We start from the raw sequence: 23000 nt of genomic DNA on the forward strand, positions 1-23000 counted from the left end.
ATATAGCATACATACACATCCCATATCAATAGTTTTGTTAAGTATCCTCAAAAAAACTTCTTGAGAGACTGCTGTACAACAACTGTACAGCAAGTCTGAAGATTGCTTTTCAGTCTCTACACCAATACCAATGACATTTCCATCACTGTCTCAGAGAAATGTACACAGATGACATCACATTTCCAACTCATAGTACCTCTTTCAAGTTACAAAGAATACACCAATAGAGGATACTAATCAAATTACTTGATTACTTTAAACAGCAGAATACAAAATGAGAAGCATGAAAAGCATTACGCTTACAACCCAGTCAGAATAAAACTGATATCACTGCTTTCCATTCAAATAACAGCCAATCAAAACTATGTTCCTAAACGTTTTATACTCTTTAGAAATAGTGTTTATTTTAAAAACCCTTGGCTTTCAAAGACCATACTATTGAAACTAAAAAGAAAATCATGTTAAAATAACAATCTTTAATATTAAAATTTTGCCTATTTGTGAAACACGACTTCAATACAGAAATGGAACAGCATAATATACAACCTTGTCCAAAAAAGAAACCAAACTTTTGATAGAAAATAAAACACAGGCCAATTATAATTATTCAGATCATTTATTTCAATCAATATACTCTCCATCAGTTTCGATACAGCATTTGGCATGGTCAATTAATTCGTTAAATGAGTTTTTTTTATATCGGTTTTTGGGATACTGTTGAGGGTTGTCGTTACTACCACTTGAATGTTTTCAATGGTGTCATATCGCTTTCCTTTCATCGGCAAATGATGTCAGGGGAAGAGAAAGAAGTCACAGGGTGCTAAATCAGGTGAATACGGCGAGTGATCCAACACACAAACTTGATTTTTGCTCAAAAACTGTCTCACAATGTTCGACCGATGAGATGGTGCATTATCGGGCAAAAGTGACCAGCTGCCTACATCACGATATTCATACCATATGCGATGAATTCTCACCATCAATCGTTTCAAAACTTCGAGATAAAACTCACCGTTGACGGTTTGGCCAGGCAGAAAGAATTCTTTGTGGATAATGCTCTTGGAATAGAAACAAATCAGCATTGTCTTTACTTTTGACTTCTCCAAGTGACTTTTTTTTTGGATGCCCCCTCTTCTAATCTTCACTCAGCACTCTGGTGCTTTGTTTTGGGCTCATACTCAAAACACCATGTTTCATCACCAGTAAAGATCATTTCAAAGAAGTTCGAGTCCTTACGAGCGGTTTTAATGAGGTCCTTGCAGTGTTCAATTTGATACTTTTTTTTTTTTTTTTTGGTTGTCGGTCAACTTGTGGGGAACAAATCTCGAATTCAATTTACGAAGGCCCAAACTCTCGGTCAAAATGTTGTGCACAGTTGATTTTGGAATCCCCAATTCATCTCACAGACGATTTCGGGTTTTCCTTGATGAAATCAAGCACTTTTTGGATGTTAACTTCGCTCAGTTCAGTTTTTGGACAGCCCGGTTTTTCATCGTCCTCAAGCATCTCACAACCACTTTGAAATTGCTTAAACCACTCATAAACTTGAGTACAGGATAAGTTCATCACCATATGCTTTTTGAAGCATTTGATGCATTTTGGTAAAACTTTTACCATGTTTAACACAAAAGTCAATCGCAGCTCTCTGTTTGAAATTCATTTTCCGACCGTTCGTCAAAACACACTGTCACTCTTGCCACTATAGCTCGGCTTCTAATGAAACAAATGTCATAAACAGTTGACATAACACTAATGAAGGTTGCCGCTTTTGACAACAAAAAGATACAACAGGTGGCACCACTAGTTTCTTCTATTTTCGAAAAGTTTCGTTTCTTTTTGGACAGAGGGTGTACAAATAACACAAATAGTCTAAAAATACTACATTTATTTGAATGCACTAGTTTCATCTTCTCAGAAGACTTCATCAGACACATAACATGAAAAGAGAAATACAAAATACATATTACAAGAAAACAACAGCTATAAAACAAGCTGAGAGTTAGCCCTTTACCATCCACTTATGGCATGCTCGACAATACTGTGGTATCCAGAACACGTTTGAATGTCAGCAATCTGTTTGTAACTCAATTTATAGTTTATAGTTGGAGCTCTCCTATTGCAATTAATATCATGCATTATAACATACACACTTTAATCACAATAATTATTCTAATTTGGTCTATCGCTTTTCCTATGTGCATTCAGAATGGCTGGAAAACATGACTGAAAATTCAGCTGATAACAAATGATAATTTTTCTTAATGCTAAGTTGTTATTCAATAATTAATTTTTACATCATGTCTTTTACTTTCATGTCAATATTTCGCAATAAAAAACAGCTTGCTTTTAAGTGCTTCTGGAATTTCATGCAGGATGGGACATTGCCAAGTTAAACAAGGCCTCCATTATTTTTGTCAGGGAACCAGAGCAAACAATGAAAAGTCAGCTACTGGAACAAACTCAAACCACAACTAAACATAAGAAGCACCAATGGGAAAAAATGGAACTAGCAGAAGAACTGGATAAGTACCAGATTGACATAATACGTATTATTAAAACAAAACAGACAAAAACAGGTGAGATCTTTCTAAGCAACAAATATAAGATGATATATATACAGGAAATAACAATCAGAGAAAAGAAAGAGTAGCTATAATATGAAACACTAAATATTAGGATAATTCTCCTTGAATGGCAGGAAATATCAAATAGAGTGATATGGGCTAATATCAGAATAGGGAGCTGGACAATGAGACTTATCTGTGTTTATGGCCCCACAAAAGGTTCTAATAAGGAAGAAGTGGAGGAATTTTTTGAGGCATTAGAGAAGGCAGCTGACACAATGAAAAAGTTGGTCCTTATTGAAGATCTAAACAGCAGAGTAGGAAATGATTACCAGACATATAAGAATGTTTTCAAAAAATTTGGAGAAAAGAGCAAAGCTAATAATAATAGCAAGTACCTGATAGATTTTTGCTCAGGACATGGACAAGTTATTACTAACACCATGTTCCAACATAAAAATGTAAAAAAATAACATGGAGAAAAGATGCAAGGAATAAGAAAAGTTTCACTGACTATGTTATTGTCCACAGTGATGTTTTCTCACTAGTTCAGAACACAAGAGTGTATAGAGGATATGAAATTGGAAGTATTCACCATTTAGTCTTGAGCAGGATAAAACTGAATTTCATATTGAAAAGAAGAACATATAATAGAGTTTTAAAGTGAATAAAAGTTGAGCAGCTCTCAGATGTCAACTGTAGACTAAAATACACAAATATTATTCAAGAAAAAATGAAAGAGTTTGAAAACAGGAACCAAACCTTGGAGATTCAGTGGCAAGCCCTGAAGAAAACATTGATTGATTCAGCCAGAGAGGCATGTGGTGAGGTTGTCTGCAAGGATAGAAAAATCAGAACTCCATGGTGGACAGAGGAAGTTAAAGAGGCAGTGAAGGAAAAGAAGAAAGCATATGGAAAGTTCCTAGAAAATAAGTCAGCTTGCGCTCTTAGAGAATATAGAGAAGACAAATGTAAGAAAGCTAAAAACACTATGTAAAACTAGCTAAACAAAAATCAGATATATAAGATCTGATAAAACTAACTAAACAAAAGTACTTTGGTAAGAACATACAAAATAAATATCAAGAAGGTGCCAAAATATTCTGAAAGCCATTGAAAAAGCTCAGAAATGGAGGAAAAAGTTCTGTAAAAGGAATTAGAGATGATAAAGGTGATATGAAAACTGAAGAAAAAGATATCCTTGATGCATAGTGTAATTACTACGAAAAATTGCTAAATGAAACAATCAGTAACAATATGGTGGTAAAAACCCTCATATGGAATGCAATCAGGAATATATATTGATATTTGAAGTAGAAAAAGTCATCAAAAGCCTGAAATGTTGAAAGGCAGCTGAAGTAGATGATTCAACCAGAAATGCTCAAGTATAGAGGTATAAAAGTCTTACAGTGACTGCACTGCATAGTTCAAAATGCCTGGATAGACAGACGAATTCCAGATGATTGGAGTACAGCTCTCATAGTCCCCATATATAAAAAGGGAAATAAAACTGAATGTGAGAATTGCAGAGGTATTTCTCTACTGAGTGTTCCTGGTAAGATTTATGCAAGTATATTATTATTATTATTTGTCACCTCCAGGGAGTCCAAAGACTCATCGAGGGAGTGCATCTACTCTACAATTCTGCTTCTACCACTCACAATCTACCAACTGACCGCAACTACACCAATGCCATCTACCACCAACCACCACCACTAATATTTCCACAGACAATCACAAACATCCATGCCCACGGCAGGATTCGAACCCACAACCTCTTGACTGGAGAGCGGACACGCTAACCACTCGGCCAGCCAGCCTGGCTGGCTGAGTGGTTACTTGAGAAATGGTTGAGAAGGATTGCAGAAGAGAAGCTTCGTGAAGAACAAGCTGGATTCAGGCCAAACAGAGGCTGTCAGGTTCAGATTTTCACTTTACGACAAATAGCTGAGAAATCATGGGAATATAACAAAGATCTGTATTAAAGTTTTCTCGATTTGGAAAAGGCATATGACAAGGTGCCAAGAGAGAAGCTATTCAATACGCTACAGTTATATGGTGTCAATGGGGCATTATATCAAGCAATACTTAGTCTTTATTTGAGTTGTAAGTCAGCAGTTAGAATTGAAGGAAGTATAGGAAGATGGTTTTATGTTAAATCTGGTGTCAGACAAGGATGTACATTATCCACTCTGTTATTCATTACTATATGGATCACATTATGAAGGAAAGCAGAATTAAACATGATATCAAAATTGGAGATGTTAATGTCAGCTCTTTGCTTTTGCTGATGATGTTATACTTCTAAATAAATCCGTTATAAGTCTGCAAGATTCCCTGACTAAATTGAATAACTGTTGTAATAGATATGGTACGAAGGTCAGCATTAAAAAGACAAAGACAATGAAAATAGGTAGAATTGTTGAAAATGTCAACTGTGTTGTGAACGGGGAACCTGTGGGAACAAGTAAAACATTTCAGCTACTTAGGCACGATTTTTAGTGAAGATGGTAAATTAAGTATGGAAATAGACAACAGAATCAACAAAGCTGGTATGGTAAGAAGTCAATTGAATAAATTCATATGGAATAAGATAGAAATTAGTCAAAACACTAAATTAGCTGTATACAAGACAGTGTTCTAACCAATTTTAACTTATGGATCTGAGAGCTGGATTAGAAATAAAATATTTGAACAAAGACTAGAGACCGCAGATATGAGAGTCCTGAGAAAAATTAGGGGTATGAATAGATGGCATCAATGGCAATTTCATATTAAAAATGAGGATATTAGGAAAGAACTTGACATTGCTAGTATTGTGTTAGCAGAGCTAATCCATTCTGTTTAAGTGACCATAATAGTATGGTCACTTAAACAGAATGGGAGAGGAAAGATTAGCAAAACAAGTGTTCTCTGCCAGGTTGGGAAAAAAAAGACCCAGAGGAAGACCAAGATAGATGTGGGTTGATACGATAAAAAGTGCCTTAGAAGACAGATATATAAGATGATGATAATCTTTGAGTTTTGACAGGTAACAGATTGATTTGGAGGAAAATTGCAGATAGGAAGTTAGTGGTGATGTAAGTTTTTCATGTAGTACTATCATATCCTATACACCCTCTTGAGGTTACATGTCAGTAATTTGATGATGATTATGATGCCTTTTTCAGTCTTGGTGAAGATTATGTTTTCTATTGCCTACTTTGGAGTTTCGTTTCAGAGTCATCAAGCTTCATCACCAGGAATAACTCTATGAAAAAGCCAACTGTGAAGAAAAATCAGATCAAACAAAAAGCCACTGCTGCTTTTGATCTTCACTCAAAATTCAGGGAACCATCTTTGCAGAAATGTTTCATCATCATCATCATAACACTAATTATGGGTATAGACCATATTGGTCTGTTCCAGTCTCATTATCCATCCAATATCCTTTTTTGAGGTCTACCCTGCAGAAATTTTTCTTATTCCGAAATCATCCATCAAAATCTTCCTCACTGTTTCTCTGTCTAAATTTAATCATGGCATTATCACCATAAAACATGTTTAACATGTCTGGAGTTTTTGCTTGCACTTTTTCCTAACTTTGCACAAAACTGAATGTGTGTTTTTCTAAATTCTGTTCACTCATTTTTCGACAGAAAGCAATAAACAGACACGTGCAAACTCTACCACAGTTTGTCAACCACTCGTTTGATTGTTTTGATATGACTCAAAGCATCCTCCCACAATGAGTCTCTGACTTCATGGAGATCGGATGTTAATAATAATAATAATTGCACAGCCATATGGTTCTGCCTGACCTGTCATACACACAACAGTACAAGGTCATTCCAGGAATTTAACTGTTATGTCTCATATTAAAAATGGACTTTCATATCTAAAAACTTTTCATCACTGGATGTATAACTTTCCCAGATGAGTCTTTGACTCCATGAGGTCTTGGGTAATAATAATAATAACTTTTTTTATAATTCGTTTTGCATGCAATTAAATTACATGCAAGTGCCAATACTTAACAAGGATGGCAAATTGTTACTATGTGCACTCTTGAAGATATGTATGTTGAAGAAGTATCTTCGACATTAAATTAACAATAAATTAATTTTTAATCAAACATTGTTTTTATCCAACAAAGTATTAAATGTAATCAATGAAACTCATGTGGAAATTAAGAAGAAAACATTTTCCATACACATCATTTCAAAAGTTACATTCATGGTACTTCAACATTTCTTTAATCACCATTCTGCCTTATCAATGTTGTTTAACATTTGGATAATGTCTTGTATTCCTGTTTGTAAACTTTTTTTTTTTTTTTGATAAGTCAGATCACTTTGGCAAAGGCCTTAACAATGATCATCAAGCATTTCCCTTAGAGTAGTACTTTTAATTTAGGAAACAGATCGAAGTTTGGAGGGCTAATGTCAGAAATGTGTGGGGAAAGAGGATGCATTTGCTATCCATATTTTTCTCATAAGATCAGATACTTCATGTGAAATATGTGGTAGGTCATTGCATGATGTCTGACAAGTCAGATTCTTCCTCCGTTTTGAAGTCTATTTCATGGGACAAGAACACCAGAAGGAAACAGAAAATTAGCGCACAGTATTTTACTCAATTACTGGTTTACAAATGACATCAAGGTAGAAACTATTACATCCCATTGGTCACAGATGCACAATGTACAGATCTTTTGAACCAATTCTTGTATTTGAATAAATATAATATATTTAACAAAAAATTCTTCAACAAAAAATTTCATAGAACATCTTTATTATAAATACATTTTAGTATGTTTTACTTAAAACATGAGCTTCAGCACCTGGCATTTTTTCCCTGACTTCAAGCTGTTGATCGGATGGAATATTTTGCGTAGTAGTCATTTCTGAGTTTTCTTCTGTTTCTTCCTCGATCTTCTCCTCTTTGCTATCTTGACTCTCAGATGGCTATTAAAATTTAAATCAGTTGTCAAAAATCTTTTAAATTCTTAGAAAATAATTCAAATTAACTTTCTAATTACATTCCTATAAACATGCACAGCAGTTTCTGAGTGTAATTCTAAATATTGCTAATAAAACTATACGAGAATGAACAAACTGAAATGGACTCCAAGTTATTGCTCTTTTTTTTTAGTTACAATTGAGACAATTAATGCCTTGAGACCAGTATTTTGTCTGTTAATTAGGTGTGTCTCCAGTTGGTTTATGTTTTACAAGAGAAAACATTTTTTCACATATTAGAGCATTGTACACATACGAAGGCAGAGATATCTGCAGTGAGTTGTGATATTTCTCAGCCTATTATGGATATTGCACCAATTATTATTCAGAATACTTAGACACTAATTATTATTTATGTTTATTCTCAAGTTGATTATCCAGTCCATGTTCACTAGTATGGTAAACAATCAATATTTGAACTGGATGAAACCAGAAAATACACCTACACTACTGCTCTGAAGTTGCAGGTAATATTGACACAGATCACTGGATTCAGTGTTAAAAAGCCTGTCAATCTCTCTCTCTCTCTCTATCACTATAAAATGAAAGCATAAATTTGAGACTGTTTCAGTAATTGGCCACAACTCCACAAGATTCTCTACAAACTACATAAATATGGCTGCCTCATGCTACCAAAAATCTGGGAGACTCATCACGAGTATCCCAGATTTTTGGTAGCATGATTATAAGTTCATAATAATGAGACTGTCAAATGAACATCGTGCCTACGAAGATGCCTTGGTGACCAAGGCTAATATTGGTTAATTCTTTGATAATTAAATAAAAGTTAGTTAATTATTATCCCTAAACATATGTTTCTTTCTTTAAACAAAAATACAAGCATATTTACAGCCATACACTAGTTATGTAGTGTGTGGATGGATGGTAGTTGTGTGGTGCCTTCTCACAATGGCTACTTGAACTCTTTGGAGGTGCCATGCAATAATAATATCACATGTCCACATGACTTATCACTCTGCAGGTGAACAAGGGGATTTAAACATGAACTGAGCTGTTCTAGAGCAGATTTATATATATATGAATTTAACCCATGAAACTTATTGTAAATTTAGCACCTGGAGTAGGGTAAGAGATAATCCAAGAACTAATAATCTAAGAGATTATCTAAACTAAGAGATATTCACTTTTTCAATTTCCAGCCACTTTAGGCCTTGGATAAACAGGATGGTTTCAGAACAGGTGATGAAAATCATCTGTCATCTAAAGATATTCACAAATATCTATGCCACAGTGGGATAGTTTGTTGCAAGGTGAATGTAATATCCAACTTGGACAACCAGGTCAGCATATAAACTGCATACTTGATCTTTAAAACATTCTAGTAATATCTGAGCTTTATGACCTGCAGCATTTATCATCTTGAAATAGTCTATCACTTCTGGGAAAAAGTGATAAGTAGGTGCATCTGAATCATTATGTTATTAAACCAGTAATTCAAGCATTCATCCAACTCCCATGCCATTACACTATCAAGCATTGGTCTGGACTGTATCCCCAGAATGTGAAAAGAATCATAACTTCATTGTGAAACGAAATTAGATAACATTCAGTAAGTCATAACATTGCATTTTATACTATTTACAGAGATAGTTGTTTTGGTTATAAGAAATTAGAGGTTTATATTGCCTCTATTATGGCATTATTGTTATGGAGGTTTTATGGCTGAGACTTTAGCAGTTTGTTATAATGAGAGAATTCCCTGTGGTGGTGTTTGTTATAGAGAGAGAGTCAACTGTAATTAGAATTTACTATATATAAATATATATTAAAATCAAATAATTATTAAACAATACATAAGTCACGATGATATCTGCCTATTTCATATCTCTAAAGTTAGATTTTTTTTTTTATATATATTCTCCTATTTGAAAATGGCTAAGGGAAGAGCATCCTGAAAAGAGAGGGGGGGGGAGGGAGAGAGAGAGAGAGAGAGAGCTCACTAAAGATCAGGATCTGAGTTACCAGTTTCAGTTTAAATAATGAAGTATAAACACAACAAACTATATTATATTGGAAAGAATTCAAAAGAGTAGGCTTTTCGGTAGAATGAAATGACAGTCTCTGGGCTTCAAAAACTAGCTGATAGGCAAAAGCATATAAGATTATTAAAGGGGTTTAATAGGGCTGACACTGAAGACTTTTTTTCAGTACACTTCAAGAAGGGAGAGAACAATCTTTAACATAAGAAACATTAAAAATGAGGAGAAGGGTTTCTGGCACTGGTCAGGTAGACATGGCCAAAAATACAGATGTGGGAAAGACCAAGAGGTCAATCACCAGAATTCATTAATGAATGACTTTAAGGAGTATGATAGACTATGTGAATAATGGATTTCCCACAATGAGTTTTCTGACTCCATGGAGATACCTGTATAATAATAATAATATTAATTAGTGAATTCCGAAATGTTTGCAATAATGAGTGCGGTTAATATAGGAACTAGAACTTTTTCAGAGTTCATGCTAAAAAGTGGCTGTGCTTCTGTACACTTTCATTCACTATGAAAACTATATTTATTTGGCAAAAAAATTAGGTCCATATTACAGTTAACTCTCATCACAGCAAAAAAACTTGCAGGGTGCAAAGAAAAAGTATATTGAAATAAATTTAGTTTAATCCTTTATCCAAGTGTAAACAAACAAAGTTTGCACCTGAAGTATCTTCAGGACTAAGGCAACTTGTGGAAGGTGGACCAAGCTCTCATCACCTTGTCTTAGTATCTCCCATAATGCAAAGCACATCTCCTTGTGGACATGTATAATGCTATGCAGAAATGTTAGTTTGTTATAGCGAATTTCAATTACAATGGCATTGTAGTTAAGGAGTTTTTATGGCTGAGACTTGAGCAGTTTGTTATAATGAGAGAATTCCCTGTGGTGGTGGTGTTTGTTATAGAGAGAGAGTCAACTGTAACTAGAATTTACTATATATAAATATATATTAAAATCAAATAATTATTAATTAGAAACAGAATTACCTTGGCATCAGTGCTATCTGGCTCATCCGTTTTCTCCATTTCATCCTGTTCATAAATACAAGTATCTGATGTCTCCTGTATAGTTTCCACAGGAGTTTTATTTTCACTACATTCTTCTTCTTGGTCGTGGTCTCCATCTCCCATTCTGACTTCAGTTATTTTTGATTCTGCACTTTCTTCTACTGGCTGTGGCTGTTGTAAACGTGTATCAACATGGAAATCATCTCCTTCAGGTTTTGATACGACTTGAGATTCCCCACCTCCAACTTTAGAAGTATCCTGTACTTGTCTTAGGAACCTTAGCTATAATGGTTAGAAGGAAAAGATTTATTAAATAATTTTACTTTTCCAGTAAAAAGAATCAAAGAAAAAATTTATTATATTCATTATTTTTACTAAATAGCTTAAGGAAATTACAATGTATACTAGGATATACATTAAAATAAATTTTAAGACACTTCCAATATTTCGGCAATGTCACATTGCCATTTTCACAGGAACTTAAAAACAAGACACGTGCACGCAAGTACAACAATGTTTGTTGTGCTTGCGTGAATGTGTCTTGTTTTTAAGTTCCTGTGAAAATGGCAACATGAGATTGCTGAAATATAAGTGTTTTAAAATTTATTTTAATGTATATCCTAGTATACGTTGTAATTTCCTTAAGCTATTTAGTAAAAATGCATAACCAACGTCTAAGCCTTTCCATGAGAATTACTATATTTAGTACCAAATTATGTAGAGACTAATGTCAAAATTCTCTGCTATTATCTGCTGGTTTGGTTGGCTGAGTAATCAGTGTATCTGTTCTCCAACCAACAGGCTCTGGTTTCAAATCCTGCTACTGCATAAATGTTTATGATTGTCTTTAAGTGGGAGATGAATTTTATTGCCTAGTGTGAGACCACCATCCCACTTATTGGAGGCCTTAAGCAGCTTGAAAAAGTTTCATGTTTGGTCTCGGAAGCAGGGCTCCAAACTATGTACAAAATAAATATGTAAAATTAATAAAAAAAATCCTTAGCCCACCTACGGTACAAATGTAAGATAGGTTAGCAAAAACTTTTCGTAAGTCAGAGTTATATAAAATATATATATATATGTAGAAATTTACATGTATTACTATGCTTCTTGTGTGAACCAGACCTATTTTATTACATGAAAAGGTGTTATAGGATATCAGTTCATGAAATTTTTTGTTATATGCAAGGTAGGGAGAGGACAAGGGGGGGGGGTATCTATGGAAGTCAAGTTTGTGTGTGATTAAAAAAAAGAATCAGAGCTAGATTTTTCTCTTATAGATCAATGACTGAGTGGAACAGTTTGCCTGTTAAAGTGGTGAGATCTACTCACCACTTCAAGTTATGACAACTAGTGTGGGTGATGTGTGGTCTCTCTCAATCAGTTCTTGACTCCCTGGAGGTCTCTAATAATAACAGTAAAGGAGGGCATGTTTTTTGAATGTGCATATTATAATAAATGCTGTTTTTGAAACAGCATTTATTATAAGAGATAAATGGGACAATACCACTGAGTAAAAATAACTTTAATCACATTAAAGTATATAATCACTGTTAAAGTATATAATTTGATTATTCTATAGCATACCAGGTCATTTTTGTTTGTGTATGAAATTAGAATTTTATTTCATACTTTATTTAAGTAATTTATGAAATACTAAGATATTTTATAGAATAAGTAGTTTTAGATGTAGTTTTAGTAGCTGTATTTAAAAAATAAAGGTTGCAATGGGCTGTTACATTCCTAAATAAAAAACACGATTTTCACTATCCTAAACTTATTTTGTCTGGTGAATATAAATGAAAAACATTATTATTACTTGACACCTCCAGGGAGTCCAAAGACTCATCGACGGAGGGCACCTACTCTTCAGCTCTGTCTCCAGCACTCAATCCACCAACTACAACGAACTGCAACTGCACCAACGACATCTACCACCCACCACCACTACTAGTATTTTAACAGACAATCGCAAACATCCACCTACGGCGGGATTTGAACCCACAGCCTTTTGGCTGGAGAGCAGATATGCTAACCACTAGACCAACCAGGCCAGCAACATCATCAAATTCCTGACAGGATCTTATGATAGTACCACATGAAAAGTTACATTATTACTAACTTCCTTTCAACAATTTTCCTCCAGATTAGCCTATTATCTGTCAACATTCCAATATTATCAGATCTTATATTTCTGTCTTCTAAGGCACTTTTTACTGTATCAATCTGCCTACATCTTGGTCTTCCTCTGAGTCTTTTTCCTGCCATCCTGGCAATAAACACTTGTTTGGCTAGTCTTTCCTCTCCCATTCTGTTTAAGTGGCCATACCACATGAGATTAGCTCTGCTACACATTCCTGAATGCTAACAATGTCAAGTTCTTTCCTGATAGCCTTGTTTTTAATATGATACTGATTGATGCCATCTGTTCAGCCCCTTAATCTTTCTCAGGATTCTCATATCTGTGGTCTCCAGTCTAATGAAAAACGTACATAGTAAAAATAATATATTAATGTAAATAATGTGAAAAGAAGCAGGTGTTTCTTTATTTGCAAATGAATTATAATGGCATTTTGAATTGTACAAAACATTTCTTTTCACAAAAACATTTTGTAGTCTGACAACTTTGCTTACATATTTCCCAAAACTCTGACCTGTACCAGTTGAGTGCACTGCTAAAACCATTTCAAGAGAACACTTTTTCTGGCAGAATTTCCTCAGAGGAAGTAAGTTTTTTCCTAGTAAATACCAAATTGTAACCATGATTAAAATTGTTTTAAACAATAAATTACATGGGAACCACAGTAATTAACCTTAATGAAATGAAAGTATAGATATTTTGTACTGAATATAACAGTACATTATCAGTGTGTAGAAGCAAATCAAAGGAAACGGGAATACAAAGTACAAACGGCAGTTGGTGGTTTACCAATTAAAAACTGTTGCTGTGTACTAGAAATTAATATTGATAAATAATATAATTAAAAATATTATTTATTAAAGACTATTTTTGATGGTTAGATAACATAAGAATCTCCCAAACTTTTGGGAGGGAGAGAGAGAGAGAATTGTTCCGATTCAGATTTGGTGATTTAAAAGGGCTTCGCAATTTTCTTTGAAAAGGTGTTCATATTTAAACCTGCTTCTATGGAGAAGATGAGCTTCATTCCACTGGATACCGTGTTTAGTGTCAATACTATATTGTGCCAGACCAGACTTTTAAGGTTTCATGTATTTGATATAATAATGATGTTCATTAATTCTTTTTACCACAGAACAGCCTGTTTGCCCAAAGTACGTTAGATTAAATCTAAATGGTATCTGGTAAATGGCAGCTAATGACAGAGGTGACAGTTTGTCTTTTGTAGATGGCGACAGATGAGAAATTTTGCTGATCGGAAAATATGGGGGAATGAGATGATACTTCTTCAAAATTCTACCAATCAGTTCCGAGATGCCAGAAACATAAGGGATTATAACCCTGCGGTCTGTTGAAGAATCCTGAGGCACTGGAACATAGCAGTCGATTATCTGCTGGATTTGATTAGGGTTGTAACCATTAAATTCCATTAATGTTTTGATAGTGAGAAGTTCTTGTTGTAAACTTGAGGGAGAGAAGCACACCTTATGTGCCCTATTAATTAAAGACTTGATAACACCAATTTTTTTGAGAGGTGTGATGAACAAACTTTGATGAATGTATCTGCCAGTAAAGGTAGGTTTTTGATAAACACTGGTTGATAAATTACCGGAGGCTGTGCGTGTAAGAAGGATGTCCAAGAATGGTAAACTACCAGCCTTTTCTTTTTCCATGGTGAATTGAATGCGTGGGTGAAGGCTATTGATCTGATGTAGGAAAGTGGTAAGTTCATATTCAGAATGAGGCCAAACAGCAAAGACATCATCAACATAATGAAACCGATGAGGGGGGTTGGGAATGAATGGATGAGAAGAAGGTATCTTCCAGATGGTTCAAAAAATAGTTTGCCAAAGGTGGAGACAGAGGGCTACCCATGGCAGTACCTTCAACCTGTCTATAGATCTTGTTTTTCCAGCTGAAATATCCTGATTGTATAACAAATTCAAAAATCTTTACAATATCAGGAGGGTAATCATCATATAGTAAATTAACAGTGTCAGATAATAGGATGTTGGTAAAGAGGGAAACAATGTCACAGCTGACTAACAAATACGATTCTTGTATTTGAATATCTTTGATTTTCTCAAGGATATTCAACTGTAATAATGTCACACCTTATTACTTATTCAACATCTATCTCTAATCCAGAATATTTTAGTAATAAGGTATGACACCTTTTGACTACTTGTATATGGAAATATGACTTCTGCATTACTTCAACCTTGGTCTTGGTCACTTCTGGCTCCAACTGATTAGACCTCAATAAAGGTTGAAATGAGTCGAGGTAGTGGTATCCTTCCCATAATGCATAGCATTATACATGTCTGTAAGGATATGTGCATTACATTATGCTAAGGCAATTGATGTGAAGTCATTAGCCTCTATTTATATAGAGGCTAATGACTTCATATTCTATATACAAGTAATCCAGTTGTGAAGGGACTTCAGGTGCAAACTTTGTTTGCTTATTCTTAGATAAAGGATAAAATCAAGAATATAACTTTTTGGCATCTTTAATTTATGTTTTTCGAAGCATTCCAATTTCACACTCCTTTAATCTGAAAACTCCATTAATTCCTTAAAGAGCAAAGTAAAATACTTTGAAAAAACACTACCTTATATGCTTACATATAAGGTAGCGTCAGTATACTAGTAAGCTAAATCATTAGTGTGTGTGACAAAGACAACCAAAAACAAAATAAAACAAAGATAACATTCGCCATTTGGAAAAGAAAATGAGATATTTCAATATTAAAATATAAATAGCCAAGTGTTGCATGCCATGTCATCTTCCCTTTTAATACTTTAAATAATCAGTGCTAACAATTGGCCCAAATTGATGTTTTTGGAAAAAAATCGTGTTTTGTAAAATTTTCTTAGGAACGTATTCTGTTTGGCATTTAGTTCTTTGAAAGAAAACTGTGAAAATATAGACTCCTGTCAGTCTCGATTTTTTTATAGGTAGGTTACATCATTATACGTCAGATGGCACACTAATCTCCAAAACATCAATTTGGCACTCGGTCAAGTAATGCATAACGCGGGACAATTGTTACTTTACATTATCCTCTTATTATATTCATTCAAATTACTTTCACATCTGAAAAAAAAAAATTTTTTTTTTTAAATCTAGGACCATTAAACATACTTTGCGCTTAAGCTGTGTAACCACTCGCTGAACTTCCCATAACTGTTCTTCTTTGTGTTTATCTCTTAATCCTGTATTCAATTCAGCATGCAGTTGATTTAGTAAATTTTCTTGCTTCCCAAGCTCTTCCTCAAGAAGTAATGGAGAATCTGGAAGCTCTAAAGATAACCGAGAAGTTTCTGGCTGGAGTGGTGGTGCATACCTACAGGATCCAACATTTTAAAAAATAAATTAGGATGTTTTCATTTGACCAATAACAGACTACAGATTTTAAAAAATATATATAATAAAATAAATAATAATAAAAAAAAACACTATGAACTAAAAGCATCAATTTCAGAACATCTTTGGACAACAGCTGGTTAATGATATAACTATAAGAAGAATATATACACCACAAGGAACATTACCAACTCTAATTATCATAGGATATGGTGTACTCTGAGATTCAGAGGACCTGTGTCATCTTATAATACCAGAAAATCAAGGATCTGATAATGCACTAGGAAACTCACCATCAAACTACCTATTTAACAAACACATTTGGGGTTTATATTTTCTGGTAATCACTGACAGACTTCACAATAACATCTATATAACTGTACACTCTTATGATTATATAATGTTAACAGGACAATGTTCAAAAATTAATATCAGTCACCTGATAAGTGGTGTAATTTTTTTTTCATTTTTATAAGTAAAGATGCAACTGTAATAAAAGAAATTTAATTTTTTGTTTAAAGACCAGCCTTATACACTCAAGGAGCTATATAAACAGAAGCTATATTTCCAGTAAGAGAGATGTCTGAAGAAGATGTAATCTGACTGTACAAGCAATCCAAATGCAATGAAAATTTTTCTTGCAATGTAGCACTTAAACACTGAAGTTATGAGGAAAGCTGGACTGTGATGATTTAACTGGGCTGATTTTATTTGAATTCCAGCAAAGCAATGAAAGCTATGAGCCAATGTATTGTCTGTTAATGTGCATAAAGCCAATTGTCCTGTTTTGATGGAAGAAAAAAATGTATGTTTTTGAGTGGGAGAGGAGGAAAATCTTGTATAATAGCCTTTGTGTGAAACAGGCTAATTCAACTTCAGCTAAGAAAATTCTTTATAAAGATTCCTCATCAAAATCTTTCCAACTGAAGCATAAATGTCACAATGCTTATGAATGATTTAAAATTAGGCTGCTGCAACATAAAAAACACCTACACCTTTAACAGAATAGAGAGACCATGCTCTGGCACATAGTAGATTCTTCATGATTACTGTATTGTTGATGATCCTTAGCATTGCAATGCAGCAAACATTTATCATCTCCAATATTGAGTTGATTCAAAAACATGACTATAAGTTCATTATTATTACAGATATTGCCACGGAGTCAGAAAACTCACTGTAGGAGACCCACATTAATCTTTATGCAAACAACACCTATCATATCTCTCCTTAAATTTATTCACTGCCAGGACACTCATTAACTAATTCTGGCAATCCATTCCACTTGCTCACCACTCTCCAAGCAAAAAAATCTAGTCCACAAACCCTTACTAACCACACTTTTACATAACTTCTAGGGATGATCTCTATTTGTCATCTGTTGAAAAGTATCCTTTGAGTTGACTTATAGAGCCTTTTTAATAACTTATGAGTTTCTATCATGTCCCCTCTTTTCTGCTTATCAACTCAACTTCGCAACCCACACACACCCCATCAACCTATTATTATTATTACAGATATTGCCATGGTAACAGTTTGTTAAGTTAATGATTTTCATTATAGCTAATCTCCTTTAGTCAGGAATTGATGCAATGAACTTCCTATCCTCATAGGAAGCATTCCACAGACTTGTCACCAGCTTGGTCACTCATCTCTGAATCCTCTCCATCAACTTCTGATCCCTAAGAAACCCATGTGGCCAAATCTGTGCACAGTAGTCAAGATACAGCTAAATCAGTTTTATAAAGAGGGGACAATAACCTCCTATTGTTTTTTTCAACATCCAAGTAATCCTTTGAGCTATTACCAACTTTTGCAAAATGTCATCTGAACTTCAACTCTTTGTTTGCCATTATCCCCAAGTCTCATCAATTTCCTGCAATCCAGCCTCATCAATGTGATATACAGTATTTAACCTTTTCAACCCAAAGTGTAACCTTACATTTTGCAACGTTAAATTGACAACCATTATCCTTAGTCAACAATGCTGATTTATGTAGATATCCTGCAGGATATCTATGTCACCTTTATCAACTACTGCCCTCCTCAGTTTTGCATAATCAGCAAACAATTGAAGAATATCTCCCTTAAATCTTTCCCTCTATCATTAACAGACAAATTAAATAGTGGTCCAAGTATAGAACCCGAAGATACTCTAAGACAGACTGTCTGTCTTGGAGTCTGTCTGTCAGCACCCCCCCCCCAATCCATGCTATTGGATTGGGGGTGCCTGAATGGATTGCCACTGGATATGGTGAGTGCAAGTGTGAATGAGTTCAATAACAGACATGGCAGCTGGTGCAGGTAATATGTGATCTCCCTCACTGAGTCCTTGAAGAAAAGCTACACTGCAAACATCTCAAATATTTTTAATGTCTAGCAAAAATGAAACACTTCTAAGTAAAACACAGATTTCTGCTAATTTCTACACATACAGTATTCCCCCTTATCCATGGAGTTTCAAGACCCATAGTGGATAGTACCAAACCCTATATATGCTATGTTTTCTCCTGTACATACATACATACCTATGACAAAGTTTAATTTATAAATTAGGCTGAAATCTGTCAACAGGTTTGGAAGAAAATATACTGGCCTAGAGATTGGAAAAATCAGCATTCATCCCAATACCCCCCCAAAAAAATCAAATGCCAGAGATTGTGACAATTATAGAATTATTGCTTTAATTTCACATGCAAGTAAAGTTATGCTGAAAGTGATTCAACAAAGGTTGGAGCCATATGTAATAGAAAAATGCCATAAGAACAGGCAGGCTTTAGGAGAGGTAGAGGAATTAGAGACCAAATAGCCAACATGAGATGGATTATGGAAAGAACAAGAGAATTTCAGAAGGAAGTATTAATTTGTTTTATTGATTATAAGAAAGCTTTTGATAGTGTGGATCACAACAGACTGTGGATTGTAATGGGATCAATGGGAATACCTGAAGATCTAATTCTCTTGATAAGAGAGCTGTATGATATGACAACCAAGAAGCTTCAGTAAAAACAGTCTTTGGAGAAACAGACCGTGTTTGAGCAGAAAAAGGGATATAGCAGGGTTGTATGCCATTGCCCTACCTTTTGAATATTTATAGTGAATATGCTATGAGAATGGCTGATTTAGACAAAGATCCAGCTGGAATTAAGACTGGTGGCAGGAAAATAATCAAAAATATGCAGATGATACAACCCTCTTAGCAGAAACTAAGGAAGATCTGGAGCTGTTGATTGCATTGATTAAGATGGAAAATAACAAAGCCAGGCTTAATTTAAACATCGGCAAAACATAGGTGATGGCTTCTGGCAATTAAAACGAATTTATAATAGAGGGAGATAAAATAGAAATCATTGAAAGTTATGATTTACTGGGGTTCCAGAATAAAAAATGATGGTAAATGTGAAGATAAAATTAAAAGAACGATAGTCATGGGGAAAAAGGTGATGTTAAACCTGACAAAAATTATGAAAGATAGAGGTGTGAGAGGTCAACTGAAGTTCAGTAAGAAAGTGTGGGAAAAATCATCCTCAGTCTTGGCAGTTATGCACAAGCTTATGAGAGAGAGAGCACAGCAGTGAATGCAAAAAACTATTCTGACCATAGAAATTTAATTCTGAAGCCACTGACAGTCAGTGAAAGACTGTTCTCATTATATGCTCAACTAACTGAATTAAATGGAAATTAGGATTCTAACAGCATTTGTGAAGCATGTCTAATGCAGTTATTAGTTAGGGGAACTATGTTTAATCAAAATTAAAATAACAGTAAATAATAACTACTATATAATAGTATCATTAAAAAGGTATCTTGTAGCTAATACATGATAGTCACTTCCTGATGTAGAGAACTTACAGGGACCAAGGTAACAATTTGTTAAGTTAATGATTTTCATTATAGCTAATCTCCTTTAGGCAGGAATTGATGCCATGAAATTGTGGCTAGGATTTCTTTTTGGTAGTTTATTATACTAAGAGTTGACTGTATAACATATTTCTAGAACTGAAAAGGCCTAAAATAAGTTTTTTTTTTAAATGTGAATCCCATCATCCAAAAAAAAGTTATAAATCCACACTCCCTTAATACTATAGGTGGGCTTATGGTTAGATAATTCAGAAACCTTGCTAAAGGAGTCCATTAGAGAGTTGCTAGATGCCAGGCTGTTGGGAAACAGGCCTGGAAAAGTTCAGTATTATTTTGTGTAGTAAATGGCAATATGGATTGCATTTTAGTAAAATTTTGTTTATTTTTGATAGCTTAACATATCCGTGTAACTGTGGAGCTTTGTTGGTTTGTTATTGATGTTCTTTATTAAATATTTTTGCATTAGACAAAATAACAGTACAAATGAGATCTGCATGCTGTGCAGTGCAAAAATCTAATGTAGTTGTAGATCAGATGTAATTAACAACACAGATTTTTCAAGAATGGGAGTGCAGCATGTATGTGTGGCGGAATGTAGAGGATGTGTTTGTAGAGAGACTGAACAGGAGATGGGAAAAGGTAGGTCTGCAGAAAGTATGATATTTGGATGGACTACAGGTTAACGGTGAATGCAAAGCAAATTAAAGGAATAAAATCTAGCATAATTGCAGGTGCAAAAGACTATATGAATGATGGAACAAAAGCAACTGTGGAAGTAAAAGAAAGTAGAAATGAGGAAATGAAAGTGAGTGAGAATGTAGAAGTGAAATGAAGGAATAACAAAACAACAAATTTATGAAAAATGACAAATGAGATGTAGAATGTGCACACTGAGATTATACATTTGGTGGATAGGAATGAAGGAGTGCAAAATGATAGAATGAAGGAAAGTAGAGAAAAAGAGGTGATGAATGAATGACTTGAGAGTATCGATGTATGTGGATTCCATTATTAAAGGCGTGGTGATGGTTTCACATGGATCCACAAGGTCTGGTTTCCAGGAGGGAAGATGAGCAAGACAATTGATGTTTTGGATAAGAGAAATAAAAGAGCAAGAGAATATGGTGGTGGTTGTGTGAACAAATGATTTGGTTGGATATAAGGAGAATGTGAGGATGGATATCAGGCAGTTATTGAGGAGAGTGAAAGATAACAGTGTGCTAAGAAAAGATGTCAGTATATGTTGCCAAGATATGAGGATGAGTTGAGATGAAAAGCAAGAATCATGAATGGTATGTTGACAGAGCCATGTGAGGAGAAAGGAGTGTAGTTTGTCAATATGTGGGCTGCATCTGAGGGCAAAGATGGATTTGTACAAATGTGACAGACTGCATGTAAATGGATGCAAGGATGTGAGTGTGTCATTTGGTGTGATCAACTGGAGAGACTGTTGCAACAAGGAAGTGCAACAAGTGAGCAAGTGATCAAAGGATAGTAAAAGGTGAAGTGAAAAATTAGGAGAGTGGAAGTGAGACTGAAGAACTTGTTAATGGAAACAGTAGTAATATGAGAGAGATGAAAAAAACACGAGCACAGGATGGACAGGGAAATAGGAGGGGAGTCAGGGTAGACAGACAGTATAAGGAGTGCAGATGTGGGAAGCAGTAGTGAATGTTGTGTGTAGGTATTCATGTTACACTTTAATGGAATAATAATAGCACAGGGCAATAATTAAACAATAGGTTTAATTGTTTCCAATATTTCATCTCAGTCAGAGACATCATCAGGAATACAATGTTAAAATTGTAATAACACACAAGAAACAATAAGTGGAAGAAATGAGATTGGAATAAATTAAGACTAAAGTCCTATGAGGGACGTCCTCTATGGGTACTGTTGACTAGCCTTAGATGTTGGGTGGGTGGCCTAAGAATCAGAGTTTCCTAAATTTTGGGAAGTTTAATACAACATATTTATTAAGATTAGGTTGGATTTTTAAGTCTGCTACAGATTCTAAAAAGTCTTTTAGTTTTGTATTTGCTGTGATGGAATATGGTGGTTTTTCTTCCATCTGATTCTGCACAAGTTATCCAAAGGCATACACTTGACTGATCATAGTTACAGTGGTGGATGTATTTTTTGGATTTTTCTAGGCATATGTTAGCAGATCTCCTAGTCTGACTATAATATCAGTTGCAGAACAAGGAACCTTGTAAACACCTGGAATAGAGAAGGGAATGGATCCTTAGAAGAGTGGAGAAGGGAAGCCAGCTTCAAATGAGGTATGAAAGCAGTGTAGACATTATATTTCTTTAAAGTTCTGGATATTTTTTCTGAAGTGCCACAGATATAGTGAATAGTAATGGCATTACTGTAGTCTTTCTGCTGAGATGGATGTGAGAAGGTGGAAGGGAGAGATAATTTGTAGTTTTTTTTTGGCATTGTAACCATTGGTGAATCAAAGCAAGTTCTGCTGTAAGGGAAGCTTAGGTGGAACAGAGGTTGGAGGCTCTGTTAGCAAGGGTTTTGATAACCCCCTATTGTTGAGAAGGGTGGGAACGTTTATGTAATGTATCTGCCAGTGTGGGTGGGTTTTCTGTAAACTGAGAATGAAAGGGTACCACTGGGCAGATGTATGATTAGAGTATCTAAAAATGGTAAGCTGTTGTTTTTTTTCTTTTTCAATAGAGATTCTGGGATGTTGACTGTTGAGGTGCAGAAGAAAAGAGTCTAATGTGTCTGAGCCATGTTCCAAATAGAGAACACATCATCAGTATATCTTAACCAAATAGAAGGTTTCAGACTGGCAGTATCAAGAGCATGTTTTTCAAACTGCTCCATATAGAAATAGGCCAGAGAGAGGGAGAGAGAGGGGAAAGCCCATGGAAGTACCTTCTATCTGTTTATATACGGTGCCCTTCCAGGAGAAGTAACCAGTATGAATAACAAAATTAAAAAGATCAATAATGTCATGGCAAGAGAGCATTTAGAACATGCAGTAATTTAGTGTCAGAGAGGGGAATATTTATAAATAAGGAGGCAACA

The 23000-nt window shown here is 34.7% G+C and overlaps 1 protein-coding gene across 5 annotated transcripts in view; it reads right to left on the reverse strand.

The window, feature by feature from the left end:
* Positions 1-23000, reverse strand: part of Rlip (Ral interacting protein) — a 188607-nt gene that overhangs the window by 26851 nt on the left and 138756 nt on the right. For all 5 annotated transcript variants that reach the window (XM_090404629.1, XM_090404628.1, XM_090404633.1 and 2 more), the window contains 3 exons: positions 15873-16074; positions 10564-10866; positions 7387-7510 (listed from right to left, as the gene is read on the reverse strand). In XM_090404629.1, coding sequence (XP_090260755.1) covers positions 7387-7510; positions 10564-10866; positions 15873-16074 — 629 coding nt within the window. The remainder of the gene's footprint in view (positions 1-7386; positions 7511-10563; positions 10867-15872; positions 16075-23000) is intronic.

Source organism: Typopeltis vanoorti, chromosome 15, assembly GCF_054136105.1.
Source record: "Typopeltis vanoorti isolate ZY-2024b chromosome 15, IOZ_Tvanoo_1.0, whole genome shotgun sequence".
NCBI lineage: Eukaryota > Metazoa > Arthropoda > Arachnida > Uropygi > Thelyphonidae > Typopeltis > Typopeltis vanoorti.